We start from the raw sequence: 20,588 nt of genomic DNA, 5'->3' as shown, positions 1-20,588 counted from the left end.
TGAGCCAAGCAGTGAGCTATTCTATGAAATAGGTACCATTTCTGTCTCCTCTTTAAAAATGAAGACACTGGGGGTAGGCTGGGGCCAGAAACAAAGCAACAACAAAGACCCTAGGCTCAGAGCCATTCAGGAGCTTCCCCATGATCACCCATCTGGTAAGTGAAAGCTTAAATTTAAACCCAGACCACCTAACTCAAGGTTCAACTTATTAACCATGCTGGAATGACATTTTTTAGACGACTGAAATAGCCATAAGTCTATCACTCACAGATAACCACTGCTCACATGCTGGCATGTTTCTTGTCGGTCTTTTCTCGAAGGTGATTAAAATTTTCAGAGCTGGGAAGAGGCCTCAAAGATGGTATCATCCCAAACCTCATTTCACAGGAGAAACTAAGGCCCAGAAAGGTGAAGAGCCTTCCTCCAGGTCATACTGCTATTTGGAAATGGAATTTAGGCCCTCGGACCCTTCGTCTAAGGTTTTTCTGGGGCCTTCTGACTCAAATTGGTTGGCAGTGGCTTTCGGGAGTACCATGTTGAGAAGGGTTTAAGGCCTGTGGGCTCAGAGGTACTACAGTAGATTAGTGATGGCGACAGTGAACACAGCAGCATGGCCACATGCACATCAAGAATTTACCACCTACCAAGAAGCAGCCCCTGGAAGAGAAGGAGAATGTCCAGGAAAGGCTGCTTTTTTTTTTTTTTTTAGATTTTATTTATTTATTAGAGACACACACACACACACACAGAGAGAGAGAGAGAGAGAGAGAGAGAGAGAGAGACAGGCAGAGGGAGAAGCAGGCTCCATGCAGGAAACCCGACATGGAACTCAATCCCAGTTCTCCAGAATCACTCCCTGGGCTGAAGGCGGCACTAAACTGCTAAGCCACCAGGGCTGCCCAGGAAAGGCTTTCTTAACAAAGACCAGGTATGTTCTTCCCCTATGTCGGGGATCTCAAACCCCAGGGCCTTCAGGGCCAAGTCTCTAACATGAATGGGTGAAGTGGGCAAGTGCAGAAATGAACAAAGAAGAGCACCAGCCAGCTCCACTTCATCTCCAGCCAACTGTTGCCTCCCGAGGGGAAAGCTGGGGCCGATGCTCCCAGGCCTTCCTATTTTTTCCAATGAAGCATGAAATTCAGATTTTTTTTTTTTTTTTTTTAGAAATGTGATGTCTCCTAACTTTAATGCTGGCAACTAATTCAAATTGGAATAATAAACAGGCAGTGTAGGACAAACAAAGCACATCAGCTAATAACATTACAACCTCTTGTTTTCATGATGGCCTTACCAAAAGTTATCATTCTGTATTACAAACCCAAGATTCTATTTGTATTTTTCCTCCCCTTTTCTCTCACTCTCTCCTTTTCTACCTCCCTCCCACTCCCCTTTATCTTCCTCCACCATTCCATCTAGAGAAGCATCCTACCTGGGGCTACCAAAAAGAACATGGACACTGCCCCTTCCAAACCCACCAGAGCACAGCTATGGAGAGTCCAAGTGATTACCAATGACCCCGAGGACCATTTGGGAAGTTAGTCATGCCTCTTGGGGTGATGCCTTTTGCTCTCCGATGACTTATGTAAGGAGGAGTAGATGATTGCATCTGACATGCCTCATCGCAAAGGCTAAAGATAGGCCTCCCCACTCTCTCAGAAACTACCCGATGCCTCCATAGCAGGAGCTGAGTGGGCTCCACCAACATTCTGATGTGCGTGTCTGCCCTTTCCATGAGCTTTCAGTGTTTCACTCACAGTCGAACACCAGAGCTGCCAGGTTATCAGAGAAAGTTCCCCTCCTGCTGATGACCTATTACTCAGCAGCAGCAGCCGGGCCTTTTGTATGGAACCCCCCAATTTCTGTTAATCCCAAGGATGGCTAGTAATTATCTGCCCACTAAAAAGAAGAGGAGACTTGGCACACACCTATGAAATCAATCAGCATTTAGGGAACAAACACTGCATGGAAAGCCCTGAACCACAATGTGATAAGTTCATCTGGAAACTGCAGCAAGCAGGCATCAGAACCAATAACTTGATTCATTCATTCAATCAACAAACAATTACTAAGCAACAAATACAAAGGGCAAGATCAGAACAAGGTGTCAAAAAGAACACACTGTGAACAAGAAATCAACCTTACTAAAGGTAGAAAAATAGAAGTATTAGTTTCAATAATTGTGGTATAAACAGAATACTCCACAGCCATTTAAAATCATATTTGAGAAGTCTATCCAATAATAAGGGAAAATTTCATGAATACATAATCAGGTTTGAAAAAAATAAAAGCCAGATGTGAAATATAATTGGGTCAAAATCAGAGTGAACACACTGAGTAACCTCCCTTTTCTGTTCCTAAGACACAGAACTTATAGATAAATCTTTAGATGTTTTAAAATTTACATAGTGCTGCTTAGAAATAGGAAAAGGGAATCACAGATCAAAAATAAAGAGGACTCCCTGAAAATAAATGAATCAAAAGATAGGACTCTACAATTTCAAAATCAAAGCCACATAGTTCATGGGGGATGGGTCCAATATGAGCCATGGAAGCAAAGGTCCCAACATCTACCCAGGAAATAACAGGCAAAACTGTACCCAAAACCATACTGCTAGGAGTCACAGCCAAAAAATATGCCCCTGTCTGTGGCAAGGAGCCAAAATGAAGTAACTTACATGGGACTAGTACCCAAGCCCGCACCACAAGATATATAGAGCAACGAGAGAGCTCTGAGCGGCGATGTTGACATGAGCTTTAGTTTAAAAGCACATACCCTTGCGGACATAGGGCAGAAAAAAAATCACCTTAAAATTCACAAACAAAAATTAGAGGACATATGAAGACATCCAATGATCAGAATCTATAAAGTGAAAGAATTCATACCTGAAGAAACAAAGACACTAAAGCAATCAAAGAAGGACTTCACAGTATTTTATTCTTTAAAATCCTCAAAAGGACAGAGGAAGGATTTACATTCACAAGTGAAAAGAGTTTTTTATAAAACAAACAAACAAAAAAGCAGGAGGGTATAAAAAGGGGCCGATTATTTATCTTGGAAATATGTGAGCCACTGTTGAAATTAAAAGCTCAACAGATAGGCAAAATAAGACACCAGATACAAATAAAAAGAGTTGGTTAACTGGAATATAGAACTGAGGAAACCTTCCCAAACAATGCACGGAGAGATAGAGAATTGGAAAAAAAGATGTTTAATTTAAGATACCTGGAGGACTCATCGAGAAACTACATATGGAGAGAACAGAGAAAATGTTGGAGAGGAAACATCCAACACATAATGGCTGAGATTTTTCCGGAATTAAAGAAAACCCTGGATCTTCTGACTAAAAAAAGCCCACAGAGTGCAAAGTACCAAAAAAAAAAAAAAATCCATCCCATATATACAGTATAATCCTAAACTGATAACTAACTAAATGGAGCTTAGAAGGAAATAGACCCACATGTCCAACTGTGGTTACTCCTGGTGAGAGGACATAGAGGGGAGAAATTTATTTTTTCTTTAAACATTAATATACTAAGCCATCTACAATGAAAAATTATTTTTATAAACTGTGGAGGAGGAGTATTCATTATTTCAAATACACATAAACACACTTTAAAAAAAAAATTGTCCTCAAGGAATTTACTGTCTAGTAGAAGAGATGAGGCATGCATAGAAACATCATATAAAGCGAAGTCCATGTAGTAACTGACATGGATAGATGTAGCTGAAATCTAAGCCTTGCCTTTTCCCCCAGGGAGCCAACAGAAATAGAGGAGAGGGAGGAGGATGTGAGGACACCGAGCAGAAATGTGAAGGTTTAGTGCATATGCCTGATTTATTAGGGGCTATTGCTGCATCCAGAGTGTATTCCATTTGGAGAGGATCAAAATGGCCAAACCAAGATAGGATTAGAATTTTATCTCCATCAACCATTTATTTTTACTTCTAAATTAATTATATTTCAAGACCACCCATTGACAGGAGCAAAAATTAACATCTCTATTGTAAATTTACACCACAAAAATCTGCCACTTAACAGATTATTTCTATTTTTATATTTCAATTATTATAAGGCTTTGTTCTTTTTTTCATGGGTCAAGTAGACTGAGGGAAAGGTAAAAATAGTGTGGAGGGGGCAGCGTTCAATTTACATAATAATCAAATTAACTACCACTCCTATCCATGGGGGCACTATCAACTATCATGTTATCAATTTGGAAGTGAAAACAACACAGGTATGTTCTGGGCTTTACCAAATGAACATCTAAATCATAGCGGGAGACAGAAAGGCCTTTTCAGTTTGGGGAGATTCAGGCTTTGGGGTCATAACACCATTGGCACACTCAACCAAGCAAGGTAGGGTTTTAGGCAACGTCTCATGGCTGCTTCTTAAGAGCCAAACAAACTGCATGCAGCGTTCAGCTCCAAAAGAAACAGGTGGCAAAGGCACAAGCCAACTAGATGTGCTACTAATGGAAGGAAGGGCTGTTCACATCTCAGACAATCTCTTTCCTTTTTTAACACATCCAGGTTTCTCAAAATACCACTCTTTAACCCACCTCCTGTCAACATCACCTGCTCATCCCACACATGGGGCCCAACATATACCCCAACATTATCTGCGCTCACTTCTTTGATTCCCTGCCATCAAGACCAACTCGGAAAGCCTCGACAATAATGAGGAGTAACCAATTCCCTTCACCATTTTTGAATCAATGTACACTTTCTTTCCTCTCCCCTTTCTCCGCTCTTAAATCTCTCTCTAATCTTGATTTCTCTCAAAATGTCCTTTCTCATCTTCTGCTTGCCATTTCCTGATTCTCTTTTCCTTCTGTACTATTAAGTGGGATCACGCTCCTGTCCATTCTCCATAAAGCAGTTTCATTCTACAGGAGCAGAGAATGCTTCCACGCACATCCTCAAAACTCCCTCTTAATACCCCTTAAGGGAGGAACAGCTGCTGGTCCAGTAGGTCAGAGCCTGACATTCATGGTGGACAGGGTCACCGTATATCAAACAGGTGCCCAACTATGAGCCCGCTCTCTGTTCTTACTTCTTTGCATGGGTAGGTCCAGTAAGAGCCTGAGCTACACACCTGCCAACTCAGACCTCCCAGCCTCAAGACACCTCCTCTACGTCGGATTTCACCAGATTTCCTCTTGATTGTCCTGAGCCCTAGTCTATACATACGTTTCACTTTCAGCATGGCTACTATCTTTTGTGTGTTGCCTCTGTGGTCAAAACTTTAGAAGTGGAGGAGGAGTCGGGGGTAATATTTAGATCCCCAAATCATACTCTAAACCCCTACTAGGAACTGCATTCTTCTTCATGTCTTCATCAGAGGGCTGGTCATTCCTTATGCATAAGCCCTAGGCTCTGATTCACTGCACCTCTCCATGGCTTAGTACTTCCTATATAAAATGGAGATTAATTCCTTGACCCTCTTGAAGATGTGATGACAAAGTTAAAGAATAGGCTTAATTTGCTGGAATGTGAGATCACAGGTTGCAAACGGAAAACTGAGATCTAGTTCCATTGTCCACCATGTGGCCTCGGCCAAGTCATTACCTGCCCCCTATGCCTCAGGCACGCCATCTGAAAGTTGTAGAATGCTCTAGTAGATTCTAAGACCTTTCCCAGTTTGAACAACTGGTGGCAGGGCACAGCTGCTCCTTACTTTTTTCATCCTGGAAAGGAGCCCCCCACCCTGCCCCCAAAACTGAGAGATAGTTGGGAAAATGCTCAGCCACACGAAGGATTTCTGCTAGGCTGTAAACCATGTAAAATGAATGTTTAATAAGATACCGCATCGGTTGTATACTTGGGCTGAATGTGCTGCAGCCCAGGAGACCTGAAAGAATTAATACTGTTCCCAAAGGAGCTGGTGGGAATTGCTGAGGCAGAGGCAGCATCTGATTTGATGAATATAAAAGTGCTTTCAGAGCGTCAGAAGGAAAGTGCTCTGACAAATGTCTGCTCACTCCATTAGGATGTCTCCTGCTATCCAAGGAACACACTCCAAGAAGGTCTCAGGGCTGGGGCCCATGGCACACAAATACACCCACCCCCTCCTCCGTTCCTACCCCAGCTGGTCCTTTCCTGGGGCTCAGATGGAGATCCTGTGTGCCCCCGTAACTCCAATGTTTTTCTCCTTCCTCACCTTGCTTCTCCCTTCTGACCCTCTTCCGATCCTTCACTTCTGCCTGACTCTCAAACCAGGCCTTCATATAACCTCTCACCCCAGTCTTGGAATCTTTCTCTCCTCTTCCCCAAACCAACACTCTCAGACACTCCACAGAAAGACTTTACCTCTCATTCTAAGTCAAGGGCTGTGGACACACCTTCTTTCATTAGGACACTCTCCCAACTTCATGCCAAAACCCATCCTGGGGAGGCAACCCCTCCATCTGAGGTTCTGGGTGCCCCTGTCAGCCCCACTCGGGGAACATGTAGGAAAATGCTCAGGGTCTGCAGTCAATTGTCTCCACTCACTCCTTAGAGGAACATTCTCCTGGGCACCTCCAGCCCAGGGCTTCTCAAATTCTTTACCCCACTTCCCCCAACAGTAGACAGTCTATGGAAGCATGACATTTCTCTGCTCTTTTGTGCTTCACCTAAAAACTAGGCATTCTATTCCAATAACATACCCACATTTAATCTTTTTTTTAAAAATAGTTTTAGTCACTTACCACGGAGGGGGAAAAAATGACATTTTCCCACAAATCCGGTAAAATTGGTATCATAGAAATATGAGCCATAGTGTGGCAAGTGCCCCTGGCTCACCTCTGTGCACTACTTGGAAACCTCCAAGCATCCCACCACTTCATTACACATCTGCATCTTCCTGGCACACCCAAGGTGCCTCTGAGTACCCCACTTTCAGAACCAAGGGAAAAAGCATTGACATTCATTTCTGGGTTTGGAGAAGCAGGACTTGGCTCTCACCAGGGCCGAGCGGCCACGACCCTCTTTCAAATCCAAACAGATGCCAGAGGCTCCCAAAGACCTGTGGTGGCTGCGGTATGCTTGGCACACTCCCGGGTCCCGGCGGCCTATCACCTCTCCGACTTACCTTGTCAGCCATGATCATAGATGCGCCCCCGTGGATGCCCAGGATGGGGATGAAAGTCTGTGAAGAGATAAAATCCAGCATCTGAGCCACGGCCTCCTGGTCGGTGTCGTCTCCAAACACAAGGCCATGGATGCGCGCCCCAGACATGAGGTCGCACACATGCGTGATGAGGCTCTTGGGGTCTGTGCGGTTCATCAGCAGGGCTACCACGTTCACGTCCAGGGGCAGGCCTGTTGCCTGCTCAGGGCCCCACAGGTTTCGCAGTTCGCGCTCCGTCACGTCGTGGCTGTGACCCAGCAGCACCGCAATGTTCAGCGCCGGAGGACCCTTCTCCGCCGCCGTGCCCTGCGCCGGACCGCGCCAGACCAGAAGGGCCGGCAGCACCAGCAAGGTCCAATAACCCAGTCTGCCCATAGTCGCCACTTACGGTCCCTGCAAGGCGGAGAGGGAGAGTCAGGGCCGGGGAGCAACGGTTCTGGAAGGAAGGGATCACCGACCCAGCCCTTGCGCTAGGAGCCACGTGGAGAGCCCATCGCCCATCCCCAGAGCCCGCCGACAGAGTCACCCACTCCGCTCCCCATTCCCAACGCCATCCACATCCCTCCACCCAACTCTATCCATAACTCCAATCCGAGCTAATCCTCCAGCCCTGGCCCCATGTCCATCTTCGCATCCAACCTCCTCCCCCCCCCGTGTCTCCAGCCTCCTCTCCACACACCTAGCTCTGCCCACATCTCCCACCACACCCCCCAAGGTAGCTGGGGACCACAGCCCCCGAGCGTAGGCGCTCAGAGCAAACCCGGCACCCGCCCCCTCCTACCCGGCTAGTGCGGATCAAGTTACCGACCCCGCCCCCTGCTCCCGGCGAGGGGAGCGAACTACAGACCAGCCCCCGCGCGTGCGGAGGAGAGGAGGCGGAGGAGACGGTGCGGAGACTCCGCAGCCCCGCTCCCGCGCCGGGCTAGTTGGCTGACCCCGCCCCCTGCGAGCCCGCGGGGCGCAGCACAGGCCTGCCTCCGCGGGGCACCCCCTCCCAAGCGCAAGGCAGCGAGGACACTCGCTTGTGCGCCCCGGGGTCCGGGGTGCCTGGGGGGAATTTCGGGCCCGCGCCACCTCCCTTGGAGGGATCCCGAGGCGACTTCCACTCAACTGAAGGCGGGCTCCAGGGCCCGCCCCCTACACGCGTGCATGTGCACACACACACATACACACACACGCCCTCTCTCACGCTTGCCGCGTGCAATGCAGAATCCCGGAGAGGAGAGGAGGCGCGTCCGCCCCCCCCAGCCGTGGGCCGGCGCGTGGGAGCCGGCTGGGAACGTGCGTGGGGGGAAAGGTGGGCTCCTAAGCCGCTCTCCAACCGACGTGAACCCTACAGCCCCTCCCCAGGCTTTGCAGCCCAGATCCTGTTACCAAGTGTTAGGGGCACGTGGGCAGTGGGCTGCACAGCCTCTCAGGCACGCGCGCATTGCTGCGCACAGCCGCAGGCCGCCGTGGCGGTGCCCACGGCCATCCGGAGTCCGCACACGTCCTCGGCCGGTGCACACACATGTATCGCGCCAGGTGCACAACTGCGCGTGCCTGCAAATACCAGCACGGTCGTGCACGCGTGCACAGGCGCGCGCCCCTCGGGCCCCGCGCCCGCCGGAGCCAGGGGAAGTTGGGGAGAAGTCGTTCTGGCCGACGCGCTCTTCGGGGCGAGCGCCGCGGAGCGCGGAGCCGCAGCGCCCCCTGGTGCTCCTCCCGCGCCTTGCCGCAGATGCTCCCTCTCCCGCTCTCCTCTCCCTCGCTCTCCTGATCCTCCCGCTCTCTCTCCTCGGGTCGAGTCTTCCTCTTCCCCGGCCGGCCCAGCCCAGGTCTCCCGCTGGGACGTACCTGTAGCCGGAGAAGGTCGAGGATGCAGTGGGGCGCGCTGCGCGCACGAGCATCTCGGCCGCCTCAGCAGCCACCGGGTTTAGCGGGTTCCCGCATGCTGCGGCCCCCGCGCGCTCCCCTGGCTGTCCCGCGCTGTCCGCATCGCCCCCACGGGGGGCGGCTATCCCAGCCGGAGGCTCTGCAGCAGGGCTCTACCGGGGTGGAGAAGAAAGAGACAGAGAGGCAGGGTCAGCTCCCCGGCAGGGGAAGGGGAGCTGGGGGGGGGGGGTGCGGAGGGCAGGCTGCAGTCTGCAGTGCTCACGGCCCCCTGTGCGCACAGGGGGCTCGCCCAGAGAGGGGAAGCCGGACCTCAGTGCCCAAGACCCGCTGTGCGTACCCTCAGACCCCGCGGCCGATATGGAGAGCTCCGCTCCGGGGCGCACGGGAGAACCGGAGCCCCGGGCTGGCCACGCACGAGAAGCTAACTGGGCATCTCCACCCTCACCCCCTACCACCTCCCCGGCGGCGCCGGCTGCTGGGAGTTGTTCGGCCAGGAGCTGCTGCGCGAGGGGGGTAGGGAGAGAAAGAGGAGGGAAGGGGGGGTGGGGGCTGGCTGAGTTTGCGATGAGCCGGCAGGAGAGGGGGAGGGAAGGGCTCGGGCTCCCGCGGTCCCGGATCCCCGAGGGAGGGAGGTGCGATTATTCCCACACAGCGACCCTCTTGCGGTCCTGCCGCCCCCTCCCATCCAGGCCTCCCACCCTCTCTCTCCCCCCCACCCCCACCCCCACCTCCACCCCCACCCGCGAAGGGGCCGCCCAGGCCCCGCGTCCCGCGCCAGCACTCACCGCAGCCTCTCTCCACATAGTTCTCAGCAGTGGCCGCTCCTGGTCATCTCCAGGGCTGATGGCTGCGGCCGCGACTCTCAGCGCTCACCCAGCCCCATGCTCCGGCCAACCCCGCGGCGCCTCCCTCCAGGAGCCGGAGCTCGGCTTCCTGCCCCACTCCGGACAGCAGCTGCCCGGTCCTCTGTGCGCGCCCAGAGAGCCCTCTCCGCAGCCCAGGCTCGGGGCTGGTGGTGTGTGCGAGGGCGAGTGTGTGTGTGCGAGTGAGTGTGGGAGCGCGCGCGCGCGTGTGGCCGGGGATCCCCGCGGTCCCCGGCGGGGAGAGGCGCGGGCGGAGGATGGCAGCTCCCCCTCCGGGCCCTGCGCTGCGGGGCCGGCTCGCCGCCGGGCGGGCGTTCAGCTCCCCATTTCCCGACGGGAGTCCGGAGAGCGCCTAGCCACCCTGGATGCCGGCACTGGCCACGCTGGGCTTCTGGGGCGTGCTTCTGCTGCGGTCGCCTCGGAGGAAGGGGAGGAGGGGGGCAGGGGCGCCCCCCACGCCAACTTGGGGACTTGTTCCCGGTCGACTAGACGCAGCAGCCCCCGCGACAGCCAGGGAGGCTTGGAGCTCCGGTGGGCGAACGCATCTCCCGCCCGTGGCCGCCTCCCCGGGGGCGGGCCGGGGCTGACCCCGCAGTCCCTGGGCCGCGGGTTCCCGGAGCGCACGGCGGCGGCCAGGCCAGGCCCGGCGGCTGCCTGGCGGAGGGGGCGCCTGCGGCGGCGAGCCGCTGTCCGTGGTGCTGAAACCACGCTCTCCGCCCGCTCCCGAGCGTCTGGTGCGGCTGAAGAATCAATTATTCACATCTCTGCTACCGCTTCCTCCTCCCCCAGTGCCTCGCGCTGGGTACAGCAATCCCCCTCCACGCACAGGCGCGCCGACACACACACACACACACGCACACACACACACACACACACCCCACAGAATCTGCTCCAGTGCTTCTCCCTGTGCCTCGCCACCCCCGGAAGGGAACCCACTCCTCTGTCTCAGGGAGCCAGAATCCTAAAAGTAAAGACTTCTCAACATTCCCCCACTTGCTTCCTTCTTGTTTTCTAAGTTACATCAAACAAAAGTCGCCCTGAGGCTGCCACTTCTAAGCTACCAGCAGGGGTGAGCCAGAGAGCATGGGACTGCCTGGGTGTGTGGCGGGGCCTGGCTGGCAACCTGGCATGAATGAAGAACATTGTCAGATGAGGACCTTTGCCCCTTTTACACTCAACTGTATCTCTCCTTCCAATTCCCTGGTCCCTGTTTTCCTTACCTCAGGTTTGGAAAGAAAGAGGCCTTAAATTATAAGAGGTTTTCCCAATCACTGTTCTTTCTAACCCTGCATCCTCCACTCATCAGCCTGATGTCACCTTTCAGCTTGCTATATATTTAATCTTCCCTTATCAATTCCTAATCTGAAAAGTGAAAATATCTATTTCTCGGGGTTATCTCAAAAAGAAACTGAGATAGCCTTGGTAAAGCAGCCAACAAAACCCAGCACATAGTAAGTAGGTGCTTGATCAACATGGGGTCCCTAGAAGGTAGGTTAAGAGCACAGGGCCTCTTTCTGGGAATGCTCAATACTGATATAGAGACAAGAAAGGACACAGTTTAGAGAACTATGGGTTTGTTATCAAGATGGCTGTTGTATGTTAAGTCTCTGGAGTTTTATTATTCAAAAGACAGAAAGAATGGAAGAAAATCTGGAAGGAAAACGAAAATGGTGGGTTGTGTGAAATACAGCAAAGAACAGAGAAGCATTCCCTTTCTTGAGGCCGTAACTGGGCTGAGCTGGATTGACTGAAGACAACAATGCGGATTGTATCCATGGAGCTTTTTAAAATACAGGTAGTTGTACCCACTTTAGACCTACTCCTTCAAAGTCTACAGGGGTGAAGCCAAGCATGTCTATTTGTTTAACTTCCATAGCTGATTCTGAGTATGCCCTGCTTAATAACCCACCATACCTTCCATACTTGTATATCATCGTGGACCCTGAAATAGTCTCTGATAAAAATTATTGGCATGTAGAGCTTAAAGTCATTCGTGACCAGACCCATAGAAAGGTAGATCAAACAGGTGTGGTCTCTTTTGAATAGAGAAAGAAGACAGTCCTCCATTTGAAGGAACCATCTATCTCTGCAGACACAGGCAGCTACAGTTGCCCCAGGCTGGACATCTCCCCAGGGTGGAGAGCCTTTTAGGGCCAGACACTTCGAATTCCACCACACAGGTGAAGACTGTAACAGTGTGTATGTGATCACGACAATTTACCATGTTCTGTGCTGCAAAAACTAAACCTACCACAGAGCCAAGGACACTGAGCAGGATTTTGCTACTCAAGACTTTCAGATGAAAAACCTTCATAGCAGCTATGCTGACAAAAACTATGTGAAAAAAAAAAAAAAGAGCCCCTAGTCACACTGTTCTGCAGTCAATTTTGCCAATTGGTTTTATTGCCAGTCACATCATTAAAGTGACTGAAATTACCTAGTCTAGTCTTAAGGAACAAATTGTTTCAGTTGTTTTCAATTCGATTGATTTATCTCCAAATGCTTCACTAAAGAAATGACCCCCATGGTTGCCACTTGCTTTGAGCCACTTGAATGCTGTGGTTAGAAACCAACCACCATATCGTGTCATTTTACAGAGAAGTAAAATGAGCCAATCATTGATTGTGCTTCTGTTAATATCTCTATTCTCAAAGGAAACAAATAAAGAATGGCAGCATTTTAGCTGAAAGACCTTTAGAGATGATCCTGTACTGTGCATTCTGTTTTCAAGTTTAGGGAACTCTACTTACCTGAGTCACTTTAAAGTGAATTCTTACATTAAAGGATCTGAGAAGTCCTGTGGGTTAATGTGTTTATTAATCCAGCAATATTCCAAAAAAAAATTGATCATGGAAGCCTGCTTTATTTCACATAAAAGTTGCTGCCATCCTATGGAACTAATGTTTCTCTGAATGCTTTATTTTTTTTTAATTTTATTTATTTATGATAGTCACAGAGAGAGACAGAGACATAGGCAGAGGGAGAAGCAGGCTCCATGCAAGGAGCCCGACATGGGATTCGATCCCGGGTCTCCAGGATCGCGCCCTGGGCCAAAGGCAGGCGCCAAACCGCTGCGCCACCCAGGGATCCCTCTCTGAATGCTTTAAAAGAATTTCAGACCTAGCCCAAAACCTTTCTTTTGCATATGGGGAAAGTAAAACTAATGAACTTTAGTACTGTGAGATAAGAGGTCAAAGGCAAAATTTGAACCAAGATCCAAAACTTTTGTTTTATGTGTTTCTGTGTAAAATAAAATATAAGTGTGTTTGCGTTCTACAAGGCTATTGGGGTTCCAAAGCAGGGTGATAGAATCCTGAGAGAGAAAGAGTAAAAGAGAAATTTAGGGTGGCCAAGAAACCTGAAACACCAGCCTTGCCACCACCTTCAGTCCTTGTTTCATCACTGGTAATCTATCTGTACCATCCCTCCAAATTCCAGCCTGTGGGTCCACCTCTCATGCTAACCATGGTCCCTTCCTGATGTTATCTTTTACATACTAGCAGTTACATGTGTACCACATGGATATATACACAGGACTGGCGAGAGCACACTACTCACCTGTCCTGTCCTGTGCCAAGGCAGACATCATTAATCAATTTGTGAACTCTTTCTTTCAAAATTTTGATAGAACATCATAAGCTTGCTCAGTTCTAGGCATTCTGGGTGGCCCTGTCCATTGATCAGAACTGGCTCCACTTTGACATTCCTAATGGCAAGCTCTCATAGATATCTGAGTGTAGCATAATCTGACTCTGATTACCTATATCTCCTTTACTTTCTCTCGGATCCTTACTTCCATGTTACCAGGTGACCTTAAAGACTTTCTCCTCTTTAGATCTCAGTTTGTCCGTTTGTAAAACAAAGGTTTACACAAGCCATGATGACCTCAGAGCTGCCTTCCATGTTTGATGCTCAATGATTCTGTAACTTTTTTTTTTGAAGGTCTTGACTTTGGGATCAACCGAGGTGCTAGTTAACCCTCCCATAATATCCAAAAGGCTTTAAAAATCCCTTCCTGCTCCCATAACTCATTGAGATATCAATAGTTCTAATCAGAGAGTAAGGTTTTTTTCTAAACAAATCCACTGCTAGTCTTGAGAACTAAAATTAAGAGAGCAACAAAAGATTTTGTACCTTGTTGGTCTTCACCCAATGCAACCCAGTGTCCTACCTTAAACCAGACAGAGGCCTGGGAGACACCACAACATGCCATTGAGAAAGGAATAATTGTACATTCTACCACTTAGAGAAAAGTCATGAACCTTTCCAGGTCTCAGTTTTTTCATCAGTAAAATGGGAGTAAAATCACTCTGCCTCCCCCCAGCACCACAGTGAATGTTACATAAGAGTATGTTTTAGTGTGAATCCCTCCAATAGCCTAACGGTCCTACACCCAATTCCAAAGTTGGGGGTGGGTGTCCCCACACCACCAAGCAATCTTTGACACCAGTTGGGTGTCCTACAATTCAACTCAAATCTGACCCTACATGGAGATACCATCAGACTCCATAGGTTAAGGACTCAGTCCCTACCCTCCAGTTCAGATGTCAACTGCAAGTCCAGGCTGTTTCCTGTGTTTCTGATTGGCTATAAATCAGAGATTCCCACGGCCCCCTCCTTGGGTTTGATCAATTTGCTAGAGCAGCTCACAGAAGTTAGGAAACCCGTTTACTGACTAGATTACTGGTTTATTGCAATAGATATTAAAGGAATCAAATCAACAGCAGAGATATGCAGATATATAGACTATAGAATATAGATTATCATATATAGGGCAAGGTATGGGGGAAGGGTGCAAACCTTCCACATCATCCCCAGATGCACCACTCTCCCAGTATCTCCATGTTTCCACCAACCTGGAAGCTCTCCAAACCCTGTCCTTTGGATTTTTATGGAGGCTTCATGACATAAGCGTGATTGATTAAATCATTGGCCATTGGTGATTGAGTTCACATCTCCCCTCCCTCTCCCCTCCCTGGAGAGCCAGGGATGGGACCAAAAATTCCAACCTTCTAATCACGTGGTTGGCTCCACTGGGCAGGTAATCAGCTCCCATTCTTAGGGGCAAGGAAAAAAAAAAAAAACACCTTTTATCATAACAAAAGGCACCTTTGTGATCTTATCTCTTAGGAAATCCCAAAGATTTTGGGAGTTCCAAGCCAGAAACAGGAACAAAGAATATATATCTTATTATAAATCACCATATCACAAAAAGACCCTGAGATCAGGATCTGAGAACCTTAGTTTATTTGGGAGATGATCTAGAAAGCACAAAATGAAGTGGGAGAGGAGGAAGCCAATAAAAAGCATGTTTAAAGGAGAGGGGTCAATAGGGGCAACTCAGCCCCAATTCAGCTGAAGACCAGCTGAGAGACTGTGCACAACACACTCAGGATTATCACACTTCGTGGCAAGGAATGAGGGATGGAGGGCAGAATTAATCCACCCTCTCATCAGATGAAGCTATTAACTCTTCTATTAACCACCTTTCTAGTGTGCCCTGTATACAGACATACAGGAAGGCATTGAGGTCCACTTAGGCTTCCTACTAGTGACCCTATGGACAGGGTGGGCCAGGGAGATCTGAGTGGAGCTAGGACCATGCTGCCCAACCAATCACAGGGGCCTGGATCAAGTGAAGGCACCAAAGTGAGTGGGACAGAAGAGAAGGGCCAGAAGGAGAGAGATGGTCAGGCCCCTGATGTGAAATGAGCCTGAGCCTTATAACTCCTTGGGCTTCCGAGAGGAGGAAACCAAACATGTGTGTCACCTCTAAACAACCAGTCACCTTGCTCACTAGAAAGCATGGCTCCATCAGTGTTCTGAAATCTGACCAACCAAATCAGAAGCATCTTGTCCAAAAGAAAGAACAAGGAGGGGCTCCTGCACCCCCCTGCAGGCTACGCTGTTATACCCCAAGGAAGTGTCTTGGGTGCTCTTTCTTGCACTCACCAACACAGGGAAATTTCTGTGCTCAGAGGAAGGCAGGCCTCTCCTTTAGAAATTTCTTCCCTTCCCTCCGACTTCAGGGTGTGGAGAGTCCAGCCTGACGTCAAGCTCTCTCACTCGGCTGTGGCTGGGTCAGAGCAGTCCCTCAGAACAGGGCTTTGAAAGCCCTGCAGCCAGACCATTTGAGGCCAATTTCCCAAGGCCAGGAATACTCAAAAACTCTCATCACTCACCTCACAGATAGAGAGGGACACTCGGTCAATTATGATTCTGTCTGATTCATGAGTCTGCATGTAGGGAGAAGACTTCTCGGAGAAATGTCTGGATGCCAAGGAGAGAGGTCATATTTCCCGGTGCCTACAATCATTGAAGCATGCCATCTTGAAGCTTCAGGGGCCCATGGGGATCATCAAACCTCCAATACTGCTCTTTAAAGGTGAGGGCACCAAAGCCTAGAGATGTGAAGCTAGGTGCTGAAGGTCACACAGTTACTATGGGTCACACACAGCTTCTTATTTGGGTCTTTTTGTCACAGGGATGGCCCTTCTCTAACCCCGAACACAGACTCTGTGGGGCACGAATTGCAGTAGAGGTTGCCAGACGGAAAGTCTCTACAATTGTTCTTTGAGGTGGGGACAGTCTTTGGGTACCCCTGGTATCTGCATCTAACTGGGCAGGTCCAAAGACATTTGACTTGGAAATTAGGGCTGGGAGTGAGGAGGGGAAGGAAAGATGATCCAGTTACTGAGTTCTTTCACTAGAGGAGTAACTTGGGACATCACTATCCCTCTTAATGGTAGTAAAACAGTGCAACAGTGCAGTAGTCAAGAAGTCAAGTAGGCAAGTCAAACACTTGCCTCTGACCAAGAATGCCAAATAGTACCAGGCAGAGCTAGGGCTTGAACCCATTTGTGTCAGGCTCCAGAACCCGCATTTTGAACCACTGCATTGTCTAAGTCACCAATATGCTGGATCTATTTAGATGGGTCCCTTAGTCTCTCTAAGGCTTCTCTTCCTCCTCTTCTAGGATATAAGAAGGTCAGGTCAGCAATTGCTAATGCTCATATCCTGAGTAGCAGGACCCCTTCTGCATGCCATCCCTCACAGGAAGCAGTGAAGAGTGGTGCTTTGATCCCAGGTGGAAAGGGAGTAGGAGGTTCCTCGCCCCTTCCCCAACTCCACCCCCACCCACACATAGCTCCTGGAAGAATGCTAGGATTCTGATGAACGCAGTTTGGAAATGTGGTCCAACCCCTGCACTGTAGAGGAAGAGACTGAAGAACTATAAGGAGCAGGTGACCACACAGAATTGCTCATCAGGGAGTCACTGAGCCAAGATCAGAATCCAGGGCTCATGAGGCAGCCAAGCAGTAACAAATAGAATGTGAACCTGGCTCTTAAACGTATAAGCTGCGTGACTGTGGGTAGGTCCTGTAGCCTCTCTGTGCCTCAGTTTCCTCCTCTATAAAATAAGGATGATAATAATAGCACTTAATTAAATATGGGGCTTTGTAAGGAGTAAATTAGTGAGACAATACACAGCACTTAGAGCAGCCAGCCATAGTCAGAATTGTTAGTAAGCTTATTATTGCCTGACAGGAACCTTTGGGGGCTTAAAGAAGAGGTTCCCCTGGGATGATCTGTCCCCTGACAGATACTTCCCTCAACTGAACACTCCCCGTGTACGCTCAGGGAGGTGAGGCCCACAGGGCGGGGGAGGCAGCCATTGGCCGGCCCTGGCTCCCCCGGCTCAGTGCATCCCAGATGGTGCCCACAGGGGAGCTGGCCAGTGACACGTTGGCAGAGTCTCCCTTCCTTACACAGTTCACCGAGCCACGCAGGGCCCAGGAGCCTCGGGCTGTAGCCCACTGTGCCAAGGCGGCAGGCTGCCCAGCCAGGACTGATGGAGCCAGGCGTGGTAGGCCCCAGGGAGCTGCTTGTGCCTCTAGCCTCTGGAGAAGGTACAGGTAAGGCACTTGTCCGGCCACCTCCCCAACCTATCCCAGCACCCCAGCTTCTCTCTGAGAGGGAGAGGGAGGGACCGAGTCAGAAGCCAGCTCCTGCTCCACCTGACCTGGGTCCATGCCTATCTTTACACTTTTGCTGAAAGCAGTAGCTCTTAGAACACAACCATGCAGTGGAAGATGATGATCCTCTCCTTAGTCAAATGGCAAGTCAATGTCTTCAACCGTAAATGGAAATAAATACGATTCCCACCTCAGAGAGTCGCCTCGGGGATTGAGTGCTATATTGCATACAGTGAGTGGAAGAGTATATGCCACACAGATACGGGACTATATGTGGTGGCCACTGTCTGTGTCTGTGTTACATTCATATTTGTATCAATATAGTAGCACAGTGATAAAAAGCAGACTCTGGAACTCCTCTGCCCAGGCCCAATCTTGCATGTAACCCTTCCTATTTCTGTGGCTGCCCGCAAGTTGCTCCATGCCTGACCCCTCAATTTCCTGATCCACAAAATGGGGAGGATATCTGTACCTCCCTCCCTGATGGGATTGCTGAAATTAAAGCAGGTGATAGACATGAATTCTTTAACCACAGCACCTGATACACAAGAGATCGACAAGGAGAGGCTATCGCTATTATATTAATGAGCATTAATATTATTGCCCAACAGCCAGTTAGGACTAGAATTGGTGCCTCCTGCCTCCCTATTTGGTGCTCACTCTGCTACTTGCTGCTGTCTCTCCTCCAGTTGAAGTTCCTGGCTCTGCCCTCCGAGAGTCACTGTTCCTAAAAAAGAACTCCATTTTTACTGGGAAGTCACAAAACAAAGTGTCGCCAAGTCCAGCGGTTGGGTCCAAATTGCATAAAGAACATTTCTTTTCATTAGGCAAAGCCGCCCAAGGATCCAGGCTATAGGGAAAGGAGGAAAGACCGAAGTCCCAGCAACCAGACTCAGGTACCAACAGACCTGGCTGCAACCACACTTCTGTGCCTCCCCTCTGGTTGCACAAGTACAGGCAAGCCATCCTGCCTTCCGGGGCCTCAGTTTCCTTGTCTGTAAAATCACAGTGGCGGCGAGAATGAAATGAGGTAAAGCATCTGGCACATACTGGGTCTGTAATAAATGTAATAAAAGTAATCATACTTCATAGCTTTCTTTGTTGAATGTGATATTTGTGGGGCTTGGGGTTTTTTTTGTTTGTTTGTTTGTCTGTTTCATTTTGTTTTGCTCTTAGTGAAAAGATGGAGGATTTTTATGCTTTCTGCCGATGGGCGTGTTTTGCAGTTTCTAGGGCTCCTCAGCCCCTGGCAGACAGCTGGATCTCTTTCCATTGGAAGAGATGGGCCAGGTCAGCCAGAATGAGCTTTTCTGGAAAGCTCAGGGACATAGGCATGCTGGAGCCTGAGGCCCTGCCTTGGCCATGGAGATCCCTCCCCTTTGCTACCATCAGGGTGTTGCTTTAAGCACATCACCCATGCCTGCCCTGAGACTGTGAGCACGTGCAGACACCCACTCTCACACACCAACACAACCACCCACTACATCCTTGCCATCTTGGCCTTTTACTCATTTCTTTTTTTTTTTAAAGATTTAATTTATTTATTCATGAGAGACACACAGAGAGAAAGAGGCAGAGACACAGGCAGAGAGAGAAGCAGGCCCCATGCCAGGAGCCCAACGCGGGACTCGATTCCGGGTCTCCAGGATCACGCCCTGGGCTGGAGGCAGCACCAAACCGCTGAGCCATCCGGGCTGCCCATTTTTACTCATTTCTTAAACAAAAGGTAATATTTGTGCACGTCAAAGACAAACCAAGCCCTACAGCGAGAAGCAGCTCTCCTCTCTCACTTGTCTCTCTCTTTACTGTCCCTTTCTTTGCTCTCTTTTTTCCCTGCCCTGGGCACCTAGTTTCTCTCCCCAGAGGCAACCACTATTGCCACTTCCTCAACAAGTGGTTCAGTTTATGAAGCCTCTTTTACTTCCTCAGGTAAATACAGCACAGGAAAGGTGTCGCTAAGTGACTACTGAGGCTAGACTGTCAAAAAGCAATGTAATTCCACCTTGTTCTCATAGGACATTCACTCTTGGAAAGTGTAGCTGCCATGCTGTGAGGAAGCCCTAGCATCCAATGGAGAGGCTTCCATAAAGAAGAACCAAGGCCCACAGCCCAAAGCCTACAGTCCTGGCAGGAATCCTCACCAACAAGCACACTGATCTGCCAGCCACGTGAGTAAGTCACTTTGAAAGTGGATCCTACAGGCCCCAGCTGAGCTGCCCCAGCAAAGACAAGCTGTTACTGCTAAATGCTACCTGAGTTGAAGATTCATCAGCAAATTAACTATTGTTGTTTTAAGCCACTAAGATTTGGGGCAGTGTGTTACGCTGCACTTTTAACAAGCCTCCCACCTGTCATAGGTGACCAGAAGTTAATACTTTGGGAAGTTAATACTTTGGGAAGTTAATACTTGGCCAACCTCTGTGAACATGGGAGGCACCTTAGTGAATCCACTACAGGGTTTATAAACACCAAAGCCACCTTCACAGAGAAACTTTGAGAATCCCTTTTTCTACAATGGGGTTGATGAGCAAAACCTGGGCCTCCTTTGTACCCACATATGTTTGCACCAAAGGCTTTCCCAAGAATGCTTGCAGCTCTCCCCCCTTCTGAATAAGCAAAGTCAATTTCCCATCCATATTTGCAGAGGTATTTGTTACCTAAGCAAGAAGCAGGTTTGCAAATTCTTGGGTAAATAACACAAGTCCAAGAACAATACTCCCATGCCAGTAGCCACGAGATGCTGGAAATGACAGATCTCTTGG

The 20,588-nt window shown here is 49.4% G+C and overlaps 1 protein-coding gene across 3 annotated transcripts in view; it reads right to left on the bottom strand.

Moving 5' to 3' along the window:
- Positions 1 to 20,588, bottom strand: part of GRIN2A (glutamate ionotropic receptor NMDA type subunit 2A) — a 546,872-nt gene that overhangs the window by 367,886 nt on the left and 158,398 nt on the right. For 2 of the 3 annotated variants that reach the window (XR_004816765.2, XM_025416530.3), the window contains exons 1-3: positions 9,773 to 10,428; positions 8,949 to 9,139; positions 7,074 to 7,505 (exon numbers count right to left, since the gene is read on the bottom strand). Coding sequence is in view for 2 of the 3 variants with exons in the window: in XM_025416530.3 (XP_025272315.3) it covers positions 7,074 to 7,487 (414 nt within the window). In the remaining variant the exon portion in view is untranslated. Of the gene's footprint in view, positions 1 to 7,073; positions 7,506 to 8,948; positions 9,140 to 9,772; positions 10,429 to 20,588 lie in introns of those variants that run through there. The other variant, XM_025416531.3, reaches the window with a different exon arrangement.

This window comes from Canis lupus, chromosome 6 (assembly GCF_003254725.2).
Source record: "Canis lupus dingo isolate Sandy chromosome 6, ASM325472v2, whole genome shotgun sequence".
Classification (NCBI taxonomy): Eukaryota; Metazoa; Chordata; class Mammalia; order Carnivora; family Canidae; genus Canis; species Canis lupus.
The sequence above is the reverse complement of the archived record's forward strand: the minus strand, read 5'-3'. Positions and strand labels throughout refer to the sequence as shown.